Source organism: Cyanistes caeruleus, chromosome 9, assembly GCF_971803275.1.
Source record: "Cyanistes caeruleus chromosome 9, bCyaCae1.hap1.1, whole genome shotgun sequence".
Classification (NCBI taxonomy): domain Eukaryota; kingdom Metazoa; phylum Chordata; class Aves; order Passeriformes; family Paridae; genus Cyanistes; species Cyanistes caeruleus.
In genome coordinates, this window is record NC_141709.1 from 15,504,590 (window position 1) to 15,529,121 (window position 24,532).

The 24,532-nt window shown below is 45.0% G+C and overlaps 2 protein-coding genes across 4 annotated transcripts; both read right to left on the reverse strand.

Annotated features, from left to right (window-relative positions):
- Positions 1-921: 921 nt before the first annotated feature.
- LOC147651629 (uncharacterized) lies at positions 922-9,754 on the reverse strand. Its single transcript, XM_086841731.1, has 3 exons — positions 9,452-9,754; positions 4,996-5,069; positions 922-3,192 (listed from the first exon to the last, which is right to left on the reverse strand). Exon 3 carries the CDS (start codon positions 2,994-2,996, stop codon positions 2,268-2,270), a length of 729 nt encoding a protein of 242 aa, XP_086697857.1. The 5' UTR covers positions 2,997-3,192; positions 4,996-5,069; positions 9,452-9,754; the 3' UTR covers positions 922-2,267.
- Positions 9,755-15,986: 6,232 nt separating this feature from the next.
- Positions 15,987-24,523, reverse strand: S1PR1 (sphingosine-1-phosphate receptor 1). Of its 3 annotated transcripts, XM_086841739.1 has the most exons (3): positions 23,352-23,450; positions 21,486-21,649; positions 15,987-18,783 (listed from the first exon to the last, which is right to left on the reverse strand). In XM_086841739.1, the coding sequence occupies exon 3, from the start codon at positions 18,650-18,652 to the stop codon at positions 17,513-17,515; it is 1,140 nt and encodes a 379-aa protein (XP_086697865.1). In that variant the 5' UTR covers positions 18,653-18,783; positions 21,486-21,649; positions 23,352-23,450; the 3' UTR covers positions 15,987-17,512. The 3 variants fall into 3 exon arrangements, with proteins under 3 accessions (XP_086697865.1, XP_086697864.1, XP_086697863.1); XM_086841738.1 differs by lacking the exon at positions 21,486-21,649 and having other exon boundaries at positions 23,352-24,523; XM_086841737.1 differs by lacking the exons at positions 21,486-21,649; positions 23,352-23,450 and adding an exon at positions 20,280-20,565.
- Positions 24,524-24,532: the final 9 nt, after the last annotated feature.

The window sequence follows — 24,532 nt, forward strand, 5'->3', positions numbered from 1 at the left end:
AGAGGATTTGGGGTCCAGTACAGATTTATTCTTTAGAACAAAGATGCAAAATACTTATTAAGACTGTTTATCATAGCAGTACATTTCTAAGCTATTGCCAAGAATGTCTGGGCCAATTAAATTACATAAACACATAGAAACAGGCATCCAACTTCTGACCTGATTATTTTTGGACCAAGGTGATCATATGAGTTTTTACATGCTGATTGTGTCCAGACGGAAGGAAGAAAAACGTTAAGTGATTGTGACGGAGGCAGAAGTTCTACCCTTTCAGCTCATGATCAGCTGACAAAAACTGATGGCACAGCACAGAACCAAGCATCATTAATCCCAGCTAGTTACTTACCTCCAGTGTATACCCTGTACTTTAACTGTTACTGCTGTTCTAAAAGGAAAACTAAATAAACCCCAGAGGGATATGGATTTCTGTAATGGTTTATACAGCTCCAGTTGACACAAGCTCTGTGCAGGCTATTTCTAGAGACTTAACATCTCACTGACAAAACCATAGATGTTATGGATGGATGATATCTGCTAAGCCATCTGTTCTCTTTCACTGCCAAGGCAAAACTTTTCCTACTGCATATTTATTTGACTTTTACAGTAGTTTTAAATACTCTAGTGAATGGAACTTCCCCTCTTTTCTTAAGGAGGTTGGGCTCACTACAGAATACTTTTGATTGCAGGATTTTTTTCTGGTGTTAAGCCTAAGCTTCCCTTTTTTAATTGCATCCCAAGACCTTTCCTGACCTCCATGCATGTGCCAGTGTCCACATTTCAGTACACAGGGAGGAGAACCTGTACACATCAAGGACTGATACATAAATGTTTTTAAAATAGTAAAGAGTGCATACACAGAGTGTCTCAGACAAAATAGCATCTACTCTCCTCCCAGAGAATGTCAGGACAGTGGAGTCTCAAATTTCTCAAGTATGGGCTGTAATTACTGCAGTGTTATTCAACAGTTCCAGCAGGTGGATACAGACTACAGTTTCAGGACACCAACCCTCCTTCATCCATATGAAAGCAGCAGTAACTTATTCTAGGCCAGAAGCTCTGCAGAGGCACAGCAGGCAGGCAGCCCCCACTCCTCCTGATTGTCCAGGGTGGGACAGCAGAGAACACAGAGACAGGAGAGCTGGATGGAGTCTCCCAGCCATCAGCCAGCCTTGTCTCACCACAAACAGGTGACCCAGTGTCACACTTCTCATGGGATGCTCAGACAGGTTCAAAATCACACCTCAAGTCCAGTATTATTGCCAGACTGTCTGAAACTCTCCAGGCAGCATTTTAGTGTACCTCTTTTGCTTTCAATTGTCACATGTCAACAACCCTCAAATCTGGAGTGCTGATAGAAGGATTTTGTACTGCTGTACACCTGCACTACCTTTTGTTCTCCTCAAAACTGACATCTTTAATGCTTCCCCTCATTGCATTTGCATCTTTCCCTGTGCATAGGTTGTTGTCCAATGTAAAAAGCTTGTTCTGAAATAAGGTTAACAACAAAGGGTTTTAATCTGCCTCCAACATCCTTGCTTATTTGTAGATTAGGTAACTGAGATTAATCACTACAAGATTCAATGTCTAGTTTTGTCCTGGCTTTAATAAGAGTAGCAGAATTCTTCTAGGTATTTAAATCTCACTGAACTTGTGTACTTAAGTAACATTTAAAACCAAATTGTAGAAAATTGATAGTATTTTTACATTGCCTAATGTTGGGCATTTTTGTGCTTTGTTTTGTTTCCTCCTAGCAGATGAAGCTGACAAATGTAATTTCAGATAATTTCATTACAAATTGCCACTTTCACTATTTCTCATTGTTTCCAGTGGGAACATTGCTTGTTTTCAAGGAAGAAAATGGCCCATAGCAATACTAAGAAATATCATTAATAGAGGCATAAAGTTGATACATGTATTTTTAACAGTTTAGTACTGCATCTAAGTACCATATACAGAGTCTCCATAAAAATTCCTAGGAATCTGGGACAATTACTGTCTCCAATGAGATTCCATAAGATTCAGTGGCACGTTCTGGCTAATCTATAAATAGATTTGCAGTCACAGCCTCACGAGACATTTGTAAAATCGATTGTCTCAACTTTTCTATTGCCTGAGAAAAAAAAAATCTGATAACAGCATCCTCTCTTCTGTTAATATCTCCATTGTTTTCTAACTAAATCAGAACAGTCAGAACAACAGAAACGTTAAATACCATTGAGTTTTCAAAGTTCTCCTATGAACAAAGACATTTTATGACCTATTTTAGATTATTTTAAATCCCTTCCTGCATACATTTGGTTTTGTATCACACTTCTGTCTTTACCAAAATACCGCGGGGGACCACGTCTTTGCTCTCCGTAATCCCCGGCTTGCAGCACGGACAGCCCCGGTTTCGGGGACCGGGAGCAGGAGAAGCGACAGTCCCGCCGCCAGGTGTCGGTGGCGCCGCGCCCGGGGAGCGATGGAGCGATCAGCCCCGGGATCATCCCGAGCCATCCCGATCCATCCCGAGCCATCCCGAGCCATTCTGATCCATCCCGAGCCATCCCGATCCATCCCGAGCTATCCCGATCCATCCCGATCCACCCCGAGCCATCCCGATCCATCCCGATCCATCCCGAGCCATCCCGAGCCATTCCGATCCATCCCGAGCCATCCCGATCCATCCCGATCCACCCCGAGCCATCCCGATCCATCCCGATCCATCCCGATCCACCCCGAGCCATCCCGAGCCATTCCGATCCATCCCGAGCCATCCCGAGCCATCCTGAGCCATCCCGAGCCATCCCGAGCCATCCCGAGCCATCCCGATCCATTCCAAGCCATCCCGAGCCATCCCGAGCCATCCCGATCCATCCCGATCCATCCCGATCCATCCCGATCCATCCCGATCCATCCCGAGCCATCCCGATCCATCCCGATCCATCCCGAGCCATCCCGATCCATCCCGATCCATCCCGATCCATCCCGAGCCATCCCGAGCCATCCCGAGCCATCCCAAGCCATCCCGATCCATCCCGAGCCACCCCAGCCGCCCGCCCTGCGGGACTGGAGGCTGGCGAGGGTGGCTGGATGCATCCAGGGACACTTCCACTCCCGCACGGGCTCCTTCCACTCCCGGAGCGTGGCTGAAGGCCAAGGGCAGTCACGGCGGGGGATTGCTTCAGCCACTGTGGCTAAAGCACCCAAGACCTGTAAGCGATATTAGCTCGGAAGTGAACTAATTAATCACTTGCTACCTGATTACACATTGCCTAATCACAGGCTCTAGAGCTGACTCCTCTTTTTTGTCTGGGTATGTAAGTTGGCATCTAAGTAAGGTCAAACTAAACACCTCTAGAGAGAACGCAGGAGGAGTGGGAGGATAAACCAGGAATGTAACAGAAATGGGGAAAGGTCTGCTGACAGCTGTTTCAGGCTCATGGGAAAATTGACAGCTGGGGCAGGAGCCAGCCCCCTCCAGGGTAGCGACTCACTTCCCTCTGTTTTCCCCCAGATCAGTGCTGCATCCCCTCCTGCCAGCCCTCTTCTGCCCTACAGGGTGAGCTTTTGATGGAAAAGGAGAAGCAGGTAAGACTAGAAGTAGGGGGTGAACACCGGCAGGTGGTGAAGGTTGGAGGAACAGGAAGATGCCGGAGCAGTGGGATTTCCCGGGGCTGTCCCTATTGCTGAATCCTGGAGAAGCCCCCTCCAGAGCATGGTGGCTGCTGGAATATGGAGATGTCAGAAGGCTGTAACAAAGATATGGGTGGTAGAAATTATTGCATTGGGCAGGCACAGAACGCATATCTATAAGAAAACACATTCCATTGCCCTCAGCAGTCACAGAGGAACGTGGGTTTAAATTAGATTTTGGGGAAGAAAACAATGAAAACAGCAAAAGTTCCTGTTTGCTAAATTGTCATACACTCAGTTGATTGAATAAATTCTCTTTAATTTTTTACAGGGCACAGGCTGCAAGCAAAGTACCAAACAAGAGAGACAATTAGTTTCCAGTAGCACAGAATTCCATCAGTTTTCACTAGCAAGTATCAAGAAGAACCAGGCAACGATTTCAGAGGGCATCTGTAGACAAATCCAAATGCAGGCAGGAACATTTCTCCTGTTTTTATTAGAAAACTGTCCCCATTAGAAGCCAGTATTTCTCATTCATCTGAGCTGATGCAACAGCTTTTGATAAGCTGATGACACAATCTGCTTGCCTTTGGAACAGTCCTGTGTAGTCTCTTCACCGGTGTTTGTGTTAAAAGGGGGTGCTCTCATTCATTTCAAAAGACATTTTTAAAACTAGTAACATGATATATTCACACAGACATTGTTATTTGCTGTGCATGATGCTTTCTCTTCAAAGTTCTAAGACCATGTAGTTTATTCTTAAAAAATGTATATGCATGATCACATCAAGTACTATTCAATTAAAGAGAGTCCAGAGGGAAAAAATAAAAATCAGCGGAGGTTTAGGAAAAAAATTACCTTTGAGGAATGATTATTTTCATAAGTTAGTCTAAAGGCAAAGAGAATGAGGTGGCAGTTTGCCACATTTTAAATACATACAAATTTTCCACAACTGCAAATGGAAGAGTAGCTTCTATTGGCAAAGTAGATGGAATAAGAAGTGATGGGCTTAAACTGTAAGAAGAGAATTTTAGGGATTTTAGTGGTAAGGATTGCAAAGTTATAGATGGCCTAAATAACTTGCAAATCTTCACAAAGATAATTTAAACAAGTTAAAAATGTCTCTAGGATGACCTATCCTCCTTATGGTTAAAGGTAAAACAACATATTAGGTTATTTTTCTATCATCTTTTCTGTTACATGAGTTTATACAAGACTAAGATTTTAGTGGTATTGCGAGTTTCATAACTTACAACTTTGTAGATCATCTTGACTGATCCCTAATGGAACATACAACAGTGTTTCCCCTGTGTCCAGTCATACTATAACCCCATTGGAATGCTCATTTTTAATGGACTTTCACTATTTCTCTTTTCATACCTGGCAGAATCAGGAAAGGCAGAGGCAGGTTCCAAAATCTGGAAGAAAAACAGAAGCCAGGTTCCAGGAATCACCTAAGTTTAAGAATGAGCAAAATCACAACAGAATCAGAAGGAGTTCACCTTCCCCACAACCTGAGTTTCAAACAAAGATACACATTTTTAGCGATTAAAGAAAAATAAAATGTATTTAAGTGGATAATCCGATCATTCTTATGATGTGTGAAGGCTTGAGACAGAAAAGTTCTAGCTGGCACAGATGGGTGCTGATGTCCTTGGCCCACAGGAAAACCATCAACTTCAACTCCTAAACTACTGGTTAACTGTTAAATCTCCTACAGGGTGGGAGTTGTGAGCAACCTGGACTTACCCTTTTTATTGTTTTGTGGTTTTTTGATTTAGTGCAAGTTAACTGAGATAGCAGAGACTGAGTTTGCTTACAACTCAGTTAAGTACCACCCCCTTCAGAGAAAGGACCCCACTACTTGCAGTGCTCATTCTGTACCTTAAACTGGGACAAATATTTATTTCACAAAATACTGCTGTGCCTATAACATGAATCCATTTCATGCAAAGAAAAAGACCTTCACACAGCTGCCATTCACTTGTTTTGCTCTATTCTGGATTCTCAAGAATGAGCAAAAAAACTGCTTATTTTCTTGCTGATGCAGGCTGAGTTTGCTCAACCACCAGTTTGCTCTATGCCTGACAGGGTGGGGCTGAAGTTTTGGTTTTTCTAAATATCTCAGACTGTTGTTCTGAAACTCACAGGCATGATCAGCTTTCCGGATTTCCCTTTCATGCTGGAGAGCAAAAACACAGACAGCATGCAAGGAGCAGCAGAGGAAAAGTAATAACAATGCATCAGTCACTCATTTTCACAACAGTTCCAACACCACTTCCATCCAAACTCATAGAGAATCTTTCACTGACATCAAGAGTCCAAAGTCTGAACCAGAGCCAGTGCCAATGTCTTAGGCTGTGACCACCTAGTGTCAGATGCAGGTCTTGTCTAAGTGACCTGAACTTCTATCAATTTTGGTGGAACATCCACAATTTCCACCTGTTTCAAGAACAAATTTGATCTGAGTGTAGGTTCTGCATTAAATGAGCATCATCCTTGCACTACTCATGCAGTATCCTTTCTGCTTCATGATGCTTTCCATTCATAGTCCCACTGCCAATTAACTGTTGTAAAATAACTAAGACTAAACAAAAGTGCCTTTTAGAGACCAATCAGCAGAGTCCTGTGACAGACCACTGAACAAGGAATAATAGAGTGACACCTGAGCTGCTTAGAAAAACCAAACCAACAAAAGAAAACACTTATGAAAAGCAAGACAAAAAATATAAACTTTCATCCTTCTCCAGAGAAGACAAGTAAACAGTTTAATTTCAACTTCCCTAGAACTTTACATATAAAAGCTTGCTTTTGAAATTCACAGAGAAACCACAAACGGAACTGTAGTAATGCCTCTGCAATCAAAACAGCTTTGGGTACATCTGCATGCCTGGGGGCAGATAAATTAGAGTATCTACGGCTGGAGGGATGAAAGAGAAATCAAGTCCAGACAGAAGCTAGCCATGTTAGCACTGCTGAAACTTGTAAGCCACACAAAATATGATACATTAGCTTAGGTTGCCTTGTGGTTACTCAGCTTTACAGCATTCAGGCTCAGCTGACCAGGTCAAAGCACAGAGGAGACGTGTCTGCACTTGACACATCTTCCATGTGAAAGGTAAATTAAATTCAAACACAAACCTCCAGAAACGTGTAGCTACAAATGGAAAGAAGAAGGGCAGCCTGTTCTTCTGGTCTTCTTCTGCTTTTCATCTAACTTACTCTTCAAACTTCACCTTTGCAAAACTAATAAATTCACAAGATACTGCGGCAGCATTTCAGCGATTGCTGGGATCAAGGCAGACAAAAGTCGAAGCCTCTTCCCTAAATCACTCTCCAGATCAAGTTCGTTTAACTGAAATGCAAAGGCACACACAGCCACTCAGAAGAAGGAGTCAAAGGCAAATGACAGTGTTTACACTCTCCTCTCACAGATCATCAGCGACAGAAACTGCTGTAACTCAACCACAACTAGTCAAACAGGCCAGACATTTCTTTGTAATGGACACAGCAGTAACACACGGTCTGTGAGTGACTGCACCCCTGAGTATCATCCTAACCACGTGGGAAATCTGCTCATGAACCCCTTAAGAATTACGTTTGCGACCATCTCAGACCAAAATTTTATTTAATTTGCAGGACTTATTTATACTCCACAACTTCCACCTTTGTCTAAAATTCCAAGTCTAACAGCAGGGCTAATGATAGAGTACAAACAACCTCTAAAGGCAGTCAATTTACATAGCATTTCCAGGCCTGCATGCCACGAAGCAAAGAGGGTCACAATCAGAACCAAAGCCAGCTCAGCAGCCAGCCACCCTAGAAGAGAACTGAGCAGAAACCTAAGACATGTTTGCTTCTCTCTTCATGCAGGTTCATTTTTTAACATCCCACACCTATAACCCAGCAAAATGTAGGGATTACAGTGTTGCCTGAATGTGCAAGTTTCTCAGGCTTTTAAAGGCCATTAAAACTCAGAACATGTTAAAGTCGTAATTATATTACTTCCAAAACCCTGGCACATGTGGACCTGCTCCCAGGGGACAAACTTTTTTCAGTTTCCTGACTCTGAATAGGAGGTCTCATGCATGCAATCATATCAGTGAAAATCCTACTTCTGATTTGTGGTAACTCTTCCACTTTCAGTTTCATTAAATTATTGCCAAATTCTGATCACAGTGAGGAAACACAGTTAAGGCATTCCAGCTGATTGATGGAAGGAGGGGGAACTCATGCTGGTGAGTTCTGACTGCCATTATTTTGAAGTTAATATTGTTTCTTTCCTGACTCATTGTACTATAACAATGACATTCACTTCGAAGGGAAGGAGAAGTTTTATTACACTGATTTCCCATAACAGAAAGAGAGTAGAGGCCACACAAAAGACTGAGGCTGCAAGAGGCACATATCAAAATGTCTTTAACTACAGCTAAAAATCCAGTGCTATTTGTTCAACTTCACCCTGAAGAGAAGTGTATATCAGAGCCATAATAGCCTCATTTCATGCAGGGACACAGTCAGGACAGAAAGCATGACCTCTAGGAATACTTACACTTTCTCCAGTGTACCTGCGTGACTTTGTTTGTTTGAAGTCCTTTTTCTATCCCTACAAGTAAATACTTTGATTAAAGGAACCAGTCCCAAGGAAACTTCTTCAAGAGGGAAGATCAAAACAATGGTTATTTTATCAACAAAGTATTTGCATAAATGCACACAAGATCAACAAAGGCTAGCGTGAAGGTTGCTTGATAACCAGTGTGAGAAAGCTGGGTCCTCTCCCCGAGCGAGCACTAATTTGTATCATAATTCCCAAGGTGTCAGGCTGGGGTGGTACCTGTTCTGTGCCTTGTGCCTTCAGTAACCTGCTCCCAGAAGGCTGCCCACAGGTGGATCAGAGATAACACTCAGATAAGTTTGAACCAGAGTAAAGGCAAGACTGAAATAAACACTTTGTCTATGATCTGTGCCTCAGCTTTCACACGTGTGCTCAATGAATTTTGTAATTAAACTCCAGCTACCCAGACTTCATTACTCTGGGCTTTAATTTCAAATGCAGCATCTACTCTGCCTGCACTTCAGCAGGGGCATTGTCTTGTAGCCCCAAATAGTTACAAGAGCACACAAACACACCACCGCTACTGTAAATCTACACGGTTCCCACACAAACACCACAGCCCCCCTACAGTGTGGGGACAAATCAACCTAGACCAGCGGTCTTCCTTCCTCTTTGGACACAGCACCCGAGAGAGAGACCCTTCCCTGCCTCGCCCAGGCTCCCTGCGCCGGGCCTCAGCCCTGCCCGCCCCCGTCAGGGCCCGGCCCGCGGGTTCCCCCCGGGCCTCGGGGGAGGGAGCAGCGCCCACGCTGGGCTGCAGCCGAGCTGGGGCCCCGGGCCCGGCCTCGGCCCTGACACCTCCTACAGCCGGCGGCTCAGCTGGTGCTGCTTCAGCCAAGTGAAAATAAAAACTGAGCTTTCAACAAAAATCCTTTCACAGACAATCCTAGACCTGCAATGCACTTCTGGAGTTGGGTGGGGGGGGAGAGAAAAAAAAAAAAAAAAAAAGTAAGAAAAAGAAGAGACTGTTGGTTGTTTTGACATTGCCACAACGCTCCCCCTCGCTGGCAGGAGCAGAGGCTGCCCGTGGGGCTGGAGGTGTCTGGGCTGGGCCTCGCTCGGCCTGAGGGGCGCCGCTCACCGCCCCTCAAAGGCTGCTCTGGAGGGGGTGATTCGGTGCTCCTGCAGTAAATAGACTTCTTTAAGTACTTAAGCACCAGCGAAAACACTGTCTCTGTGAAAGCCTGGCCAGCTTTACAGCTGCCGCTCTTGGCTTCTCACCTTTTGGGCTTGGGCTTAGCACCCTGTGCCTGACCCGGCCCGGGCGGCGTTTCACGCTCTCGGAGGCGCTGCTGGAACCTTGTGAGCGCTGCAGCAGCGCGCCCGCAGCCCGGCACTGCCTCTGCCTCCTGTGAGACCCTTTAAACTTCCCCCGTCACAGCACACGCTTCTTTCCGTGTGCTTATCACCAAGAGAGAAGCTATTTTCAGTGCCTTTTCTGACTGTTCGGGGTGGTTTGTCCCGCCGGTTCGGGGGTGGCTGCGGTTCCCCCGCCGCAGCTGGGGGCTCCCCGCGGCCCCAGGCAGCGCCGGGAAGCGCCGGGGAAGGGAAAGGAGGCGCAGGAAGCGCCGGGCCAGGCCGGCAGGAAAACCCTGGGGAGCGCAGGAACAGCACGCAGGAAGGGGCCGGGGGCCAGGGCAGCGGGAGCGGTCTCGCTGGCCTCGAAAGGGCTCGGAGAGGAAGGGAGGGTCGTGTTCACCTCCCACCGTGCCCCTGGAGCCGCTGCTGGCCTTTCCGAGGGCTGGGAGCCGCCGCTGCCCGCCCGGGCCGTGTGTCCGGAGCTGGGGGGTGGCGGGCTGTGACTGCGCTCAAGTGCGGGAGTCGTGCTGCTTAAAAGAAATAAAATAACAATAAAAACCAACCGCGCTTAATTGTATTCTGAAATACTAAGGTACTTTGAATCCTCAAACATCAAAATACTTTGAAAATACTCTGAAATACTTTGCATGTTTTAACTGGTTCTGGTTTCTATAGACAGACTCTGCTTTTTGTCTGGAGCTTTAAAACGTTTTCTTTCTGTACCACCCAGCATACTTCCATAGCGTAGCTGCTGGGCTGAGTATTGTGTTTCCCCATTCTCGCCGATGTGGTGGGAAAAGGCTTTGCTCACTGAGCCTTTTATGTTGGTTCATCCTATTAAAGCGCCTTGCTTTGTTGTCCTCTGAACCCTCTTTAATGCCTCTGCATTTTTCAGCAAGTTTAGTGAAAAGAAAAACTTCACCCTGTATCATTAGAGTCCTGACTAGAGCCACATTCACTGACGAACTATTTCAAGTTGAAAGATACATTGTTTCTTCACTGTCACCTCAGTTGTGCAGACAAGTTCTCTCCCTCACACCTATGTTACTTATTAGAAGAATAAATTCAAATATTTTTGCTTTAGAAATGGACAGTTTCTGAGATGAATGTTAATTTGAAAGATTTCTACAAACAACATTTGCAATATGACATACAAAACCAGCAAGAGAACTGATAAAATGCAAAATGTACTGAATTTTGCATAACGTCAGAAAAAAAGAAGTTGTTACACTGTTTGGAGTAGAGTTGTAGGCTGCTTTGAAGTTATGTCTCTGTGCCAACACAGAGGATTTGTTCAAAAGGTGCATGGATCATATAACCCTGATCAGAGAGAGAAGCTGCAAGCAATTTCTTATCTTATGCCTAAACCAGCAGCAGAAGTGGGAGTTGTGATGGAAATAAAAAACAAGTAAAAATGCCTGGTGTTTGGGAAATGGCTCACATGAATTCCTTGTGCAACAGGCATCGAACAGATTAGCAGAAATCGTTAGACCATAGTTGTGTCTTGCCTGAAAGCAAGAAAGATAACAATGCAGGCTGTGATGAGTTGTTTTTCAGCACTTCATCAGAACATGTTTTCCAGCTAACATCTTGATCCTTCTTCCAAACATGACAGGGTTGCACATGTTGGTAGAATTTTTTTTTCTTCCACTTTAGAGTAACTTGATACAGCATCCAGTTCATCAAAGCACAAGGAAACACTGCAAGTAGCTGGGTAATAATTGACCTGGCAGACTCTCACCCTTATTCAAAATGACACAGATACCAGCTCTTTGAATAGTACCACAAAATTCAAAGTATTCACTTGTAAACATCCCTGTGTGTCTATTATACGTATTTCTGTGTGGGAGTGTTCATCAGACCTTGCCCAGAGTTGCTCAGGAAAGAATTACAGATCTAAGGATAGAGTTCACAAGAGAAAATTCTCAAAATCCTCAGCTTTGTGTCTGCATTATCACAGAGGATTCCTTCATTTCAAGTGGAAAATATCACACTCAGCTCCCTCCCTCAGCAATCCCAAATTATCCCTGAAGCCTGTTCTCCCATACACTCTCAATCACAGTCTTGAGCCAAATACAATTATTACATCATGAAAATTGTTATTGCACATTATGTGTAACCATATAAATTCTATTTCTATTGCTTAAAGTAATTCACACCCTCACCTTCACATTGTTCAGCTCTGCCTGCTCAGTATGGGCAAAAATCTGTCTGAGAGCATTCCAGCAATTTACACCACTACCCTGCTAATTCAAGAAGTCTTGGCTTATGTCACCCTGAAAACTCAGCTTTTTGAGCTTGCTGACATAGTTTTCTAAAGACTTTCCCAGGACAGTAACTGTAAACATAGATATGTGTACATTCCTTCTGATACACGTCTTGTGGTGGACATCTCTCACAGCCAGTGCAGTTGGAAAGGTGTTATCCTGACCATCCAATCCCTGACCGTGGTCAGAAACCTATAAATTGTGAGAGAAGAAATAAAGTTCTCTCTTCCTTTCACCACACCTTGAGCTGGGTTTGTGTGATCTATTTGTCTCCAGCAGCAATAGGCTTATGCCAAGAGTTTCTGTGTTTAAGAGAGCAAGTCTACCTTGAGCAGACAGCTCAGGTCAAAACCTGTGTCAGCTGTCAGCTGTGGTTCACACCAGATTTTTCCCAGGTAGTGAAACAGTTTTCATCCATGATTTCACAAAGCCTAGCAGATAATTTGAACCAGTATTTATTTGGTGATTTCCCTCTAGCCTCCGTTTTCCAAATGTCTATTTGTTTTCAAAGCCATGCATTTGGTATTTTAATCCAACTTTTAGATGAGTAGAGTGATTCTGAATAAACACTGCAATTGCTACAGACATATCAATATTTAATGGGGTTTGGGTCACACACGTTCTGACGAGCTGTTTTTATGTACTGTCATTGTACCGTGCACCTAAAAATGGGTCTTCTCCAAGGAATCATTCACAAAAGCTCAAAATAAATATTGGCCTTTGTATCAGGTTTCCATTATGTGGCTGCTACCCCAGGCTCAGTGGAAGGTTCACAGAGGTTGACAGAGCTTTGTGAGCCCTGCTTTATTAGGACTTTTCCGAGCCGGATCATTCCTGGGTGTGGCTGATGGGATTTCCTGCCTTTTTGTCTCGTGAAGGTAGCACGGAAACTCCAAGTGCAAGGAAACACTTCCCGCTTTGCTGCCGTTTAGGGTTTTTCAGCACAGTTAGGGATCTGGCAGTACCGAGAGGGCTTGGGGAGCTCCCAATGTTGCATTGTATGTGCACAAGTATCTGCTGCTGCTGCTGCTTTGATACATTTCAAACCTGTGACACACAAGGTTTGTGTCATCCTGCTGCTGCAGGGGAGATAGTCCTTAACATTGTCATCCTTCTAAGAGGATCACGTAAGTCTACACTAATTATGTTCCAAATTTACCAAAAAAATTCAAACCAACAAACAAACAAATAAAACCCCCCAGACACACCCAAACAACCTTTTGGATAATATCATAATTTATATTGGCTGCTTGGCTTTGAGATTTCTCTAGGTACTTCTTATTTAATCAGAAAACTTGTACGAGTTACTGCACCACATGCTCTTATAGCTCCTGTGTGCAGAGTGGATTTAATTACTGTTAATTACCATGGGAAATCCTTTGCATAGAGTAATAGTTGGAGGGAGATTTTGTGACCCTATGCAATTCTTGCCAACTGTGTAAAATGAAATAAGGTTCTATCTGAATAAATCAGATGATAGCTAATAAGCAAACTCCTTCCATCTGTAAATAGAAAGACTGGATTAGAAAAGTTTGTGAAAGCAAATTAGAGGAACTTAATTAAGGTGGATTTTGTTTGGGTTTTTTTTGTTTGTTTCTTAAATCTTGACACTTTAGTTCTATTGAATTAATCTAATTTTCAAAAGGGAAAAAAACCCAAAAAACTAAACCTATGAGGAATTATTGAAATACAATAGATGTTTTCCTAGCAAACTTGACAACCTTGGGGAATTTCCAGCATTTCAGAGCTGAGCAGGTTATATAGCTCTAGTTCGAGTATCCATGTTTTTCAATGCCTTGTCAGTTTGACCCTTTTTACAACATCTGATAACGCCTCAGCCCATACAAAATGCAATCAGTATTGAGGTCTTCCAGGCCAAGTTAGGAATTAAGAAATGTTACATTTGGGCAGTCCCTCTATTTCTTAGGTGACAGGTAAGATAAGGATGGATAACAGTATTTTTACACATTTCTGTTCCCTAGTTTTAGTCCTGGCAGCCTGTGGCATACAAGCCCAAGGTTAGTTCCCGCTGAGTGATCCATGGGGCATTCCAGCTGCAGCTTCTCTCTTGCTCAATATGCACCCTGCTATACCTGCCTCTCACACAAGAATACCTGGGCAGGGAGTTTCCAGGGAAGTAACAGACAGATTTTATGATCATTTTCTATCCCTGTTCTATTCCTTGCATAGGAAGAACAGCTAGGAAAAAGAATAAACATCAAAGGACCAGGTTGCTCTGAATAATTCAGGCTATTCTATTTCAGGTAGACGTTCAGTATAATGCACCTTTTCAGTTCTCAGTTCATTTTCTCTGCCTGTTTGGCACATGGCCATTACCAGGACGAAGCTGCATGCCCTTTCCATGCACACAGAAGGCAGGCCAGGGCTTGGAAGGGTGCTTTCTACACTGCAGCCTCAAAACTCGTGCGGTACCTCTGGCCTAACCTGGGTGTGGGAATGTATGGCCATGGCTGAGGAGCTGCAGGGTTCCCCCCCACCGGAGCAGGACTAAATGGCCTTTACATTTTTTTCACAGCAGGAACTCTTACTGTTACTAATGTTACTATTTTATTAGTTATTTTTGCTTGTCTGAATCTTGTCTACTTGCATGTGGAGTGTCTATGGAGGAAGTAGATTTCAGTCACCATGACTAGGAGTGTAGGAAATGCTTCCCATGGCCCAGTGCCACTCTCTGGGGTGTACACATCTTTCATCACATGAATTTCGTAGGGCTTTGAGTTCCCTCCCAGAACTGGGCTCCCATCACACAGTCATCTCCATAAGGGAAATTGTCACTTTCCACAAAGGCCCAGAGTGCATAGATGAGGTAAGCAAGGGATACAGAAATACCAGCAAAGGGAAGGGAAATGACTCACCTGTGGGCTATCCAGCTCCCAGTACAGAAATGGGGTGGTAGTCACAAGGGGTCAGTGGCACCGTGCTGTGATGACACAGCTCAGCCCTTGTCATAGGATCTCAGATGTGTGAGACAAATAACCTTAATGCCTGTAAGGCTTCAGGAGCAGAAAGGCCCCAGCCCCTCTGATAAAAACACCCCTACAAACTCAGATGTCCCTATGCATTGCCTCATGTATGCCTCATACATCCCCAATGTATGGGGTACATTGTCTTTATTTACTCACAGGTAGCATAGGGGTTTAAGTTCCATGGTCTATGCATTTTTGGTACTCTGCACAGAAGTGACTTTATCCGTGGGACAAACCAGTGCTTTCCCTCATGACTGTCAGCACCCAAGGTAAATCATCCCTGCCTAAATGAAGGTCTGAGCCAAGAGACACTTTATCTTGTGCACAAATACAGATTTGACTCTTTTTCCAGCCCTGCTCAGGTCACTAATTAAAAGGCTAGGAAGTGAGCACACATGAAATCATTCCTTCCATACAGGCAGACAGATGGAGAGAAATTCCAGCCTGTTTCCACTCCTTTGTCTTCAGGGCATTTTTGGAATTTCCTTCAGGAAGTGAGGTTATGACCCAGAACCTTCCTCGGTGAGTAGGCTCTCATTTCCCACAGTAAACCCTGCACAGTGATGACATACAGTACGAGAAGGTGAGGTTTATCTTCACTCTCCAACTGCATCCTGTATGAGGTCCATGGAACTTAAAAGTAATTCTGAGAGGGAACAGCCACAAGAAAGGAAATGGAAGTCAAACCTTTGGAAGAAGTAATGCAGTATCCGTTCAACTACACTGCTACGGTCCTCGCTGGCAGACCCAATGCAGCTGCAGCACTCACACAGTTGAGGCCATCGTTCTGTGCTTCATAAACTTCCTTGACGTTTGCAATAAGCTAAGAATTGAACTTACAAATTATATTGGTGATACAAGCGAATTACTTCACGTTTCTACTCTAGGCAGTCATAGTAAAACTGGCAGCCATCTGGTTTTCCTTCTGTTTGTACTTCATTGGCTGTTGGGGAAGGATTGCTATTGCAGAGATTCTTCTAGTGGCATTTCAGCCATACAGCACATGCTGACAAGAAAGTTATAGTTTAAAATTCAGTTTATGTTTTACACGATCCTGTGACATTACACATTATGTCCCCACAGAATGGACTTAATCTCAGCATGCCCTAAAATCAAGGAATTCTTTCATTGACTTCAGTGGAAACCACACCTGGCATGAAACCACCACAATAGAAAAAAACTTCTAGTAATCTGATAATAGAATCATTTAAAAAAATCAGTTTATTAATGTTTAGAAGTCAATAAAGGTATGTGCAAATTGAACAATAAAAGTCAGAAACATTTTAAATACTATTTTTTAAACCAGAAAAAAAAAAAACCCCAACAGTTTAATTGCACTGAAAATTTTACTACAAAGGCAATACATTTTCTTTACAAAATACCAGTCCTAGGAGTTGCTGATGACTGTAGATAAGTCAATTGCTCTCAGCTATCCCAGATATACCACGTTTGTTATAGCAATACTCTAGGCACATGAAGACTCCTGTATCTTATTTACATTGTACACATTCAACCCCATTAGCACAGGTTAGAAAAATAAAGAAGTAAAAATGATGCTGTAAAACAAATACATTCAATTTAACAACAGGTACTTCTTCCACGATTAAATACAGACATCTTTGCTGAAATTATAAACATTAATAAAATGTGCCAAAATGTATTACATTTTGTTATGGAAGTGCATTTATCGATAGTCATTTCACTTCAACTTTCTGTTTTTTTCTGAAACCAACGTACTCTTTTTCTGATTTTCCAGCTGATCCTTACTTTTGGAAAGACTGTGAACCTGACATTGAAATACACCTTCAGTTTTTAGCTCTTCTTACTTAGGCAAAAATCCCACTGTTGTCAATAGTATTTTTTACTATTTTGTAGACTTTCAAGTCATCTTGAAGAGAAATGATGTTTAGTTCTTCCTTGCATTTTTCATGATAATGCAGTTTATTTAATACTATAGAATAAAAAGGCAATCAAAATATGGGGCCAAATGCCGTTCTGAGCTATTTCATTAAATCCAGCCAATGGAATTGTACAGGCGAAAGTAACTGCAGAATCTAGCTCATGGTCTTCAATATAATACAGACTGACAGCAAAAATTCACAGCTATGATCTTACTAAGTAAAACCCCAAGAGTTTTGGACTCTGCAAATAAAACCTTATGACTTAACTAAAAGCTCTGCAAAATTATGCCAATTATGGTTGTATGTGGTCTAAGTTGTACTTGTGTGATCTCTTTCCATGTTATGTGCTAAACAAACACACTTATTACCAACGATACCAGAGCCACCACTAAATTCAGTACAGAAAGATCTTTGTGTCAGTGGTTTGCTGTGAAGAGAAAAAACTTCACATTCTTCTCACAGGGGAAAAAAGAAAAAAAGATTCATTCTCCCTTTCCCTCCTCCCCCTCTCTCTTTCTCTCACACACACCAGGCATCATTTCACCAAGGCATCAGTCTTTCAGAGTTACTAAGGAGATTTCAGGATATGAATGCGCCTGACAATCCTGAGCTGCTTCAGCGCAAAGACAAAACATGCTCCAGGGAAAAAGATTTTCAAGCCAGAACAGTCTGTCCCATTTCTTGAACTCCAGCCTCGCAAGTGCACCGTTTGCCTCATTAGAACTAATGCTACTTGCTCACTCAGCCCAATGCTGCTGCTGTGAGCAGGAGGCGTCCCAGCTCCCTGATTTCAGAGGAAGACTCTGAAATACAACCCCATAGTTACTCCTAAGAAGATGAGGTAACATTGCCCGAAGACATGATGGTTTCAGGATGGTCACCATCCTCCTTCTGTGGGTGTGAGGAGTTGTCAGACTTACTCCGGCTGAACTCCATCCCCCCAATGATTGGCCGTTTGAATTTGGTCCCAGAATCTGCTGGGGGACATTTGCAGCAGCACAAAATCTTGATGAAAGCCCTTCGCATCTCTTTGTTTGTCAGGGTGTAGATGATAGGGTTCGTGGCTGAATTGAGCACGGCCAGTACTAAGAAATACTCTGCTTTATAGAGGATTGGGCAGGCCTTCACTTTGCACCCCACATCCAGTAAAAGCAGGATGAACAGGGGAGCCCAGCAGGCAATGAAGACACTCAGGACTATGATCACTGTCTTGAGTAAGGCCAGTGACTTTTCTGAGCTCCTAGTAGCTTTGGTGATGTTTTTCCGAAATGTCAGCCTGCGGCTCCTAGTCCTCACCATGGAGTAGATCCTGCAGTAGAGGACCACAATAGATAACAAAAGGCCAGTGAAAACGGTTGTGCAAAAGAGAATATAGTGCTTGTGGTAGAGAGGCAGCACGGTGGAGCAGTTGGACAAGAGGTTCTTGCAGTTCCAGCCCATGATCGGGAGCCCCCCAAGGATTGCAGAGATGACCCAGCAGGCACTGATCAGCAAGAAGGAGCGGAAGCTGTTGCTGCCATTGTGGAGTTTCATCTTCAGCATGGTGATGTATCTCTCAATGGCAATGGCCAACAAGCTAAACACAGAAGCTGACAAGGCAACAAACATGCTGCCTTCTCTTACAAACCACTGGTTAGGGGTCAGGCTGTAGGTTTTGTGTCCAGATAGCAGGAGGTTGGCAGTGTAAGCCACACCAGCCAGCAAGTCTGAAAGAGCCAAGTTCCCAATGAAATAGTACATGGGTCTGTGAAACTTCTTGGTTTTCCAGATGGTAAGCAAGACAAAAATGTTCTCTAAGATTATAAAGCAGCAAATGATGATAAAAACCACCGACGTCACTTTAATTCCAGTGTCCACACTCTCATTTAGCTTTCCTGTGTAATTATAATGCTCTTTGATGACATAGTTGACATCAGTGTTGGTGGGGTTGCTGGTGACCTTCTGCGGGGCGGTGGTGCCGGAGTTCATGGTGCCTGGCCAGGGGCTGCTCCCCCAGTGGCCACCGGCCGGTGACGCCGACCGCAAGCCCGGTGGCTGTCCCGCAGCTCCTTGGCCCCGCAGTCTGCCCGCACTGCTCTACGGCCTCACAAACTGCAGCCCTGAGAACAAGAGGCACAAAACCCAGACTTTAAAGAAGGAAGACAAACAGTATAGCAAATGCTAAAGAGTTTAAGGTAATCTGCTGGTTTAACTGTGCATCAGAGTCATAAATATATTCACACATGAATCAGTTTGATTCAGCTGGTAAAATAGGTTTAAAAGGTGGTTAGGCATATTCAATACATAAAGCCAATAAGACAAAAAGAGTTCTGTCACGCAGAACTCAACAAGTTGGAGTCAGCAAGGACTGCATTACTGGACTTCTTCCAACACAGAAGATCTCAAAGCTCCCCAGCAGTAAGTTCCAGTCTTTTTTCTTCAGGGGGAAATACAACAGCAGAGATTTAAAAAGGGAAAGGGCTTGCTTGATTAAATTTAACTCCAAATGTATGAAAGTCTGCACAGAAATTATTTGACAGGAGACCCGTATTCTCCTCCATTAATAAAGTCTGAATACATTTTGGAAGGGGAAAAGTTATGCAATTTATTGATACCATCTCAAACAGTGGTAAATTCACTGATGTAAATATAAACAAGAGATCATCTTAAAGCTGTAAACAGGTAAGGGGTGCCCTTGATAAATACAAGTAAGAACATGCTTTATAAAATCCACAGCAGTAAAAAGTTTAGAAAAGCAAGAAAAATATGTAATTAAGCTAGAGAGCAAGCCCTTTCCATGGGTCGGAAACAAAGAATGTCAAAAAAACCCCCTTGCATTTAAATAACTAGTATTGCAAGCTTTTGAAATGGGCATAATTACGGAATACACGTATAGAGGAAACTCCCTTTACATATAAAGGTTTTGCAGTGGACATTTAAAAAAAATTAAACCCATAATACGATGCAAGGAAAGAACAGGCAGATTTGTTAAATTACAGCCCCAGCGGGGCAAAGCGAGAGATGCGAGACCAGTGGGTTCGACCTCTTTCTCTGTCCCCGGGCTCCGATCCGCATCGCTCCCGGGCAAAAACTGCCATCGCTCCTGTCCCGCACCGCTCCTGGGCTCCAACCCCACCGCTCCCGTCCCGCACCGCTCCCGGGCTCCAACCCCACCGCTCCCGTCCCGCACCGCTCCCGGGCTCCAACCCGCACCGCTCCCGGGCTCCTGTCCCGCACCGCTCCTGTCCCGCACCGCTCCCGGGCTCCTGTCCCGCACCGCTCCTGTCCCGCACCGCTCCCGGGCTCCAACCCGCACCGCTCCCGGGCTCCAACCCCACCGCTCCCGGGCTCCAACCCGCACCGCTCCCGTCCCGCACCGCTCCCGAGCTCAAATCCGCACGGCTCCTGCTCCCCTTCGGTCTCTAGCGCGCGTGGCTCCCGTCCCGCACCGCCTCCGCCGGACGCGGCACGCACCGGGCATGCCAGCCTCCAGGCAGCCTCCTCCCCACCCCTTCTTTTTCGTTTCGTGCCCCCGGGGGTCGCGCCGAGCAGGGAGCGCAGCGCTGGGACTCGAGGCGTCCCCGCGGTGCGGGGTGCGCGGCTCCCCGAGCCTTACCTCGCTCAAGCGCGGCGCGGAGCCCAGACCGGCCCCGCACATCTTGCGTGCCCGCGGAGCAACTCCGGTGGGCGGGCTGGGGGGCTCGGTGGTTTTAATGTTTCTGCAGCTGCCGCTCTCCGCCCCGTTTCCGATTCCCTGTCTCCTCCCAGCACGGACCTGTAAGCCCGGCCCGGCCCGGCCCAGCCAGCGCCGGCGGGACAGCCCCGCCCGGCGGGGCGTGAGCAGCCGCGGGCGCTGCCGTGCCGGGCCCGTACAGAGCCCGCGGGGCCGCAGCGGGCGGAGCAGGAAGGCGTGAGGCGAACACCCCACGGGACCCCCTCGCCCCGCCGGCCGGGGGACGCGGGGAGAGACGCCGCGGCCGGGCTCCAGTCGTGCCTGGCCTCGGAGCCGCCGCCTCCCGCCACCGGGCGCACCCGGCATTCCAGGGAAGAAGAGATTGGCACGGCCCGGCCGGCTCCGAGCACGGCTCCTGCGCCTCGCGGGGTGCCGGGGACAGCTTCCCGCCCGCCCGTCTTTCTTGCCCCCGTGTAGCCACAGAAAGGCTGCGGCTAAAGGGAACATCCTATATGCTACCTCCGGTCTCCCTCTTACAGGACAGTGTCAGTCGTGTTTAAGGAAACACCTGGAAGAAGCTCTTCCATTTTGTCACTACACAAGGTGTGTTTTTGCCGTGGCAGGCCCGGTAGCTGCCAGCCGCACTCGTGGCCTGCAGAGTGACTCACCAGCTGCCCCCCACGGGAAGGCAGCAGCTCCATGGGGCGAGGATGGTGCCAGGCTGCACTCTGTGGAGTAGAAGCTAGAACTGGCCCATGGGGAATAAACTCAGTTCCTGCCACCGTCAAACAGCACCAGGTGTTGGTGTTTCCACATGAAAACAAAAAACAAACAAACAAAAAAACCCCCACAGAACAAAACAACACCCCCCCCCCCCAAAAGCCCCCACCAAACCTAGCCTCTTTCTGTTCAGAGGATGCTGTAAGATACCCATGTTTGAAAGTAAGAAGAAAAGTTTTAAATACATTTTTTTAGAAACAAAATTGGCAATGGTAACTACTTAATACTAATACCACTATATTATATAAGGACAGACACAGAAGTGAATTTAGGTTTTATAATTCCTTCTCCCTTTAAACTTTTAAAAGAAAAACCACCTTTGGTATATGTGAAATGCCAGCTCTGGTGGTATTTTACCATTGCACTTACTGCAGAAATTTTTCTCTTCCTTCCTTGCTCTGCTCTTGTTAACTCCAAATTGAAATGTAGAAGAATATCACAATATTCCAAAACTCAATATATTGGGTCTTTTGGTTTAAAGCATTGTGCCTTTCAATTAGCAGCAGCAGTTGTTATGGGGAAGCAGCTTTCCTCTGCAAGACAGCATGAGTATTCTACCCTCAGGAAGAGGGTCCCTCTCTTATTTATGCTAATAGTCACGCTTCAATTACTCCACGCCTCTCCCAGAATGACTCAGATAAATTACACTGGCAAACAGACATTTATTCTTCCACCACAAAGCTAGAAACTTGAAAAGATATTTAGCCTCCTGAGAGCCTGGAGGAAAATATAGCCGTTAAGTCACAACTGTCAGAAAAGGCACACAAGATAAATCATGTTTGAGGCTGACATATGTATCCCCTGCAACTGCCTGACAGACCCCAGATATTTCAAGCTTTCCCCCTTATTTATCTAATATATAGCAAATACTAAATAAAAGTGCATTCACTAGGCATTTTCCTCTAGGAAATAATTCTCACATAATTTTAAGTAAGAGGAATATATTAAAGGAACATGCTTTAATTAAAGGATAGAATGACTCAGGGTTTCATTAGTCAGATGTGCAGGCTTTCATGCTCAGGCTATTGGTTAACAACTGAGAGGATACCAGCTCAGAGATGTGACATCCAACAAATTAATTTTCAGAGGCTGTGTAAAATCACAGAAACATAGAACAGTTTGGGTTGGAATGGACCTCAAAAGATCACTCAGTTCCTACTCCGCTGCCATGGGCAGGGGCACCTTCCACTACACCAGAGTGCTTAAAACCCCATCCACCTAGCCTTGAACACTTCCAGGGATGGGCACCCCTTCTTCAGGCAACCTGTTCCAGGGCCTCACCACCCTCACAGCAAAAAATTCTTACCAATATCTAAACTAAGCCCACTCACTTTCAGTTTGAAGCTATTCTCTTGTCCTGACACTACAAGCTCTTGTAAAATGTCCCTCTCCAGCTTTCCTGTAGGGCCCCCTTCATATACTTAAGCGCCACAAAGTAGCCCCAGAGCCTTCTCTTCTGCAGACTGAACAAGCCCAACTCTCTCAGCCTTTCCTCAGAAGAGGTATCCCAGCCCTGTGACCATTATTTGCATCTTTCCTGTGGACCTGCTCTGACCATGTCTGGTCCATGTCCTTCCTTTGCTGAGAACCCCAGAGCTGGACACAGCAGTGCAGGTGGGGTCTCACCAGAGCAGAGCAGACAGGCAGAGCCCCTCCCTTGACCAGCTGCCCACACTGCTTATGGTGCAGCCCAGGATACAATTGGCTTTCTGGGCTGCAAGCTCACATTGCAGGGTCATGTCCAGCCTCTCATCCACCAGTGCCCCAAGCCCTTCATCTCTGCCTGTCAGCCTCTAGTGATACAAGGAGTTTCCCCAGCCCAGGTGCAGCACTGGGCAAAATATGCAGGCATGTTCCACTCCAAAAGGTGGATATCACAAAAAGCATCATTAAACTTAGACGACCACACACATTTACAGCTTTCTTGACATCTTGGCAGTGAGAAAACTGAAATACAGCTTCACTCTTCACAGGCAAATGGAGCCAGATCAGCTGGATTTGCACTGAAGGCTGTCTAAACCCTCTTAGAAGATAGGTTAACATGGCTCAACTACACAGGTTCTAACCTGCTTACAAGGGCTAAAATACAAACACAGGACTCAGTTTGGTCCAGCCAACTCTACCAAAACTGTAGTTGCTGGTAAGTGTTTAGCAAGGGGATTTACACCAGGGTTATATACTACAGCCTCACCCAGAGAACAAGCCACCAAGAGAACAAGAACTCTTTCTCGGTACCTTCTCCAACTGCCTGGTCCACTCATAAGGAAGCTTGCACTTCTACTACAGAAATCCAGTGTATATATAGTTCCTTTGAGAACTCGATTCTAGAATTGCCTATGGTCAGAACAAGAAGAACAACACAATGTTATGCATGCATTTCAGAAATAACCAGAATGCAAGCCTCGGTCAAATGCCAGCAGGAAAGCTGTGCACATCAGGACACCAAACTGATACGTAACAGACACCTCATCTGGCTAAACTGGCTAAAAAAGAAAAGTTCTGCAACATGTCTAGCATAAAGAGGCAGATGCATTTTTCACATGGATCCTAAGTATGTATATGCTTTTAGGTAGCTTTCAGGATGGGAAGAAACTCACGTTTCAGGGAATGTCATGAACAACAAGAAAATAATACTGACTATGTGACAGAAAAAGCTCTTGTGGAACTTCCAGTGAGAGCTTAGTGTGGTGAAGATTGCAGAAACCTGGCTAGTCACAGAGCAATTTCCTTGCAGGAAAAGGCTTTGATCTCGTCAGAAAAGAAGCTGTAAGCTGGGGTCCACCCAATGCCTGCATATCAAAAGACTAGTGGCCTCTGACACCACCAGACCCAACTCTCCCGGTGCAGCTGGACAACTCACAATTGCATCAGAGGAGTGTCTGAGCACTTATCCATCTTGAAAAGATAGTGACAATCCCTGCAAGAGAGATTAGCAAAGGATTTTTCTCCAACACGTCATTCTTCTGCACCTTCAAAAATCTTTGTCCATATAAGCAAAAAATACTTTTATTCAGTCTGATGCAACTTAGGTCACAAAGGGAGCCATTCCTCTCTGAAGTGCTGGTCATGACAGGAGATCTGTGAAACACTATCAGAGTGCAGGTTTGGTCACCAAGAAAATATCAAGAATGGCCTGCAAAATTCCCCAAAATTCTCATGACTAGAAGAAATACAGAAGTTGAATTAATTTTTCTGCTGCAATCCCTGGACAAATATTCTATATTTTGAATTATTTGTCAAGATTTACATGCAATGTAGTATGCTCTCATGTGCCTGCAAGTAACTGATACTTTTCAAAATCTGTAAGGAAAAAAATACGCCTAACTGATTTGTTCAAATGGGTTCAAATGACACCTTAAATGAAGTACATGCAGGTAGAAGAAAATTATAATATTATAATATTGTGAGATAACTCA

Excerpts from the sequence above, each read along its gene's own strand:
- LOC147651629 (XM_086841731.1), bottom strand. The coding sequence starts at position 2,996 with ATGGCTCGGGATGGCTCGGGATGGCTCGGGATGGATCGGGATGGATCG.
- S1PR1 (XM_086841738.1), bottom strand. The coding sequence starts at position 18,652 with ATGAACTCCGGCACCACCGCCCCGCAGAAGGTCACCAGCAACCCCACC.